This window comes from Bison bison, unplaced genomic scaffold (assembly GCF_000754665.1).
Source record: "Bison bison bison isolate TAMUID 2011002044 unplaced genomic scaffold, Bison_UMD1.0 scf7180017864291, whole genome shotgun sequence".
In the NCBI taxonomy this organism is placed as follows: Eukaryota; Metazoa; Chordata; class Mammalia; order Artiodactyla; family Bovidae; genus Bison; species Bison bison.
The window spans coordinates 1,827,937-1,830,865 of record NW_011494863.1 but is presented as its reverse complement, the minus strand read 5'-3'; the positions used below and the strand labels follow the sequence as shown (position 1 = coordinate 1,830,865).

At 45.4% G+C, this 2,929-nt stretch overlaps 1 protein-coding gene across 1 annotated transcript in view; it reads right to left on the bottom strand.

Moving 5' to 3' along the window:
• Positions 1 to 2,171: 2,171 nt before the first annotated feature.
• The window catches only part of LOC104996357 (protocadherin alpha-5-like), a 2,847-nt gene continuing 2,089 nt past the window's right edge, over positions 2,172 to 2,929 (bottom strand). Inside the window, exons 2-3 of the mRNA XM_010850616.1 lie at positions 2,451 to 2,929; positions 2,172 to 2,177 (exon numbers count right to left, since the gene is read on the bottom strand). Coding sequence (XP_010848918.1) covers positions 2,172 to 2,177; positions 2,451 to 2,929 — 485 coding nt within the window. The remainder of the gene's footprint in view (positions 2,178 to 2,450) is intronic.

Sequence of the window (2,929 nt, the reverse complement as noted above, 5' to 3'; positions counted from 1 at the left end):
TGGATGTGAGAGTTGGACTATAAAGAAAGCTGAGCACTGCAGAATTGATGCTTGTGAACTATGGTGTTGGAGAAGACTCTTGAGAGTCCCTTGGACTGCAAGGAGATCCAACAAGTCCATCCTAAAGGAAATCAGTCCTGAATATACATTGGAAGGACTGATGTTGAAGCTGAAACTCCAATAATTTGGCCACCTGACTTATTGGAAAAGACCCTGATGCTGGGAAAGATTGAAGGCAGGAGGAGAAGGGGAAGACAGAGGATGAGATGGTTGGATGGCCTCACCAACTCGATGGACATGAGTTTGAGTGGACTCCGGGAGTTGGTGATGGACAGGGAGGCCTGGCGTGCTGTAATCTACGGGGTTGCAAAAAGTCAGACACAACTGAGTGACTGAATTGAACTGAACTGATTAAGTGGCTTGATGTTGGAGGTGGAATGGACACATTTAAAACATTTTAAATCATGAAATATATTTTATAATAATGAATAAAATTAAGCCACTAGAGCTAAAAATTTTAAATTATAAATATCAAACTCACCATGAGTATGCCAAGGCTAACATTTAACAAGACTTGAAAGAGTCATTCAATGCACAAATATTACTAGAAACACTAATTCAATTTCTGTACTGTCACCCTGCTTATTTAACTTATATGCAGAGTCCATCATGAGAAACACTGGGCTGGAAGAAGCACAAGCTGGAATCAAGATTGCTGGGAGAAATATCAATAACCTCAGATATGCAGATGACACCACCCTTATGGCAGAAAGTGAAGAGGAACTCAAAAGCCTCTTGATGAAAGTGAAAGAGGAGAGTGAAAAAGTTGGCTTAAAGTTCAACATTCAGAAAATGAAGATTATGGCATCTGGTCCCATCACTTCATGGCAAATAGATGGGCAAACAGTGGAAACAGTGTCAGACTTTATTTTGGGGGGCTCCAAAATCACTGCAGATGGTGACTGCAGCCATGAAATTAAAAGACATTTACTCCTTGGAAGGAAAGTTATGACCAACCTAGATAGCATATTTAAAAGCAGAGACATTACTTTGTCAACAAAGGTTCGTCTAGTCAAGGCTATGGTTTTTCCAGTGGTCATGTATGGATATGAGAGTTGGACTGTGAAGAAAGCTGAGCACTGAAGAATTGATGCTTTTGAACTGTGGTGTTGGAGAAGGCTCTTGAGAGTCCCTTGGACTGCAAGGAGATCCAGCCAGTCCATTCTAAAGGAGATTAGCCCTGGGTGTTCCTTGGAAGAACTGATGCTAAAGCTGAAACTCCAGTACTTTGGCCACCTCATGCAAAGAGTTGACTCATTGGAAAAGACTCTAATGCTGGGAGGGATTTGGGGCAGGAGGAAAAGGGGATGACAAAGGATGAGATGGCTGGATGGCATCACCGATTCAATGGACGTGAGTCTGAGTGAACTCCTGGAGTTGGTGATGGACAGGGAGGCCTGGCGTGTTTCGATTCATGGGGTCGCAAAGAGTCAGACACGACTGAGCGACTGAACTGAACTGAACGGAACAAAATTTCTCAAATAGAGGCTTCCCTGGTGTTCTAGTGGTTAAGAACCTGCCCTGGAGCAAGTAAGCCTGTGGGCCATGACTACTGAACCCACGCTAAACAGCTCTCTAGTCGCAACTACTAAAGCTGGCACATCCTAAAGCCTGTGCTCCGCAACAAGAGAAGCCAGAGCAATGAGAAGCCTGCGCACCACAACTAGAAGGTAGCACTCTCAGAAACTAGAGAAAGGCCAAAGGCAGCAAAGAAGACCCACCACAAACAAACAAAATCAAGCAAACAAACAAAACCAAATAATGGATAGTCAGTGGAGGAAAAAAGAGCAAGTTGACACGACGTGTTACAATATTTCTATGTAGTTACAATACTGGACTTTGACAATAAATGATAACACCAAGAATGTATCTTACAAGTATCTTCCTATAACACTTATTAAAATTTGAAAATTGAAATGTTCACTAAAAATTTAATTATGGAAACATTTTCTATGGTGAACTGAAAACCAGTTCATTAACTCAAGCCTTTAAACCTCATAAAAAGGGCATTGTTACTGAAATAAACAATATAGTGCAAAGCAGTTGTCTTCAACAAAGTAAATTTTAATCATAACTGTAAGTATAGAGAAATTAATTAGTACCAAGAGAATTTATACCTAAAAGGATACAATAACTACTTATAAAGCCATACTTTAAAAATGAAAAGAGAAGATAAAGGATATTAAATATTTAATACTAAATACATAACGAAAATCTGGAGAAGGCAATGGCAACCCACTCCAGTATTCTCGCCTGGAGAATCCCAGGGACGGGGGAGCCTGGTGGGCTGCCGTCTATGGGGTCGCACAGAGTCGGACACGACTGAAGCGACTTAGCAGTAGCAGCAGCAGCACATAACGAAAAATTTCTGTAAGGTTTTTGAGACTCACTGTGTCCGTAGAGATGGGACCCTGAGGCAGGCTAGGACTGAAGGCCATGAGGTCGGTCTTGGGCGGCCCCTCCTCAGAGCACACCCTCTGTCGCCTCTCCTGAGAGTAAGACCAGCTCTCCACTGCGTTGGAGCACACCAGCCTGGGCTTCCCGGGTCCACACGCGCCCTCGCTAGGCGGCGCCGAGCACCGCAGTGCCGTGTACAGCAGTAGCGTGAGCACCAACAGGCTGGATACCGCGCAGATGGCGATGATCAGGTACACGTTCACATCCACTAACGCCGTCTCTGCGCCAGCTGCACCAGACAACGCCCGCGAAGAGGCCTTGGGCGCCTGGCCGCTGTCCTCCAGCGACAGCAGCACGGTGGCCGTGGCCGTCAGCGCCGGCTCGCCGTGGTCCTTCACCAGCACCAGCAGACGCTGGCGCGGCGCGTCCGCCTCGTCCAGGGCGCGCGTCGTGCTGATCTCGCCAGTGTATA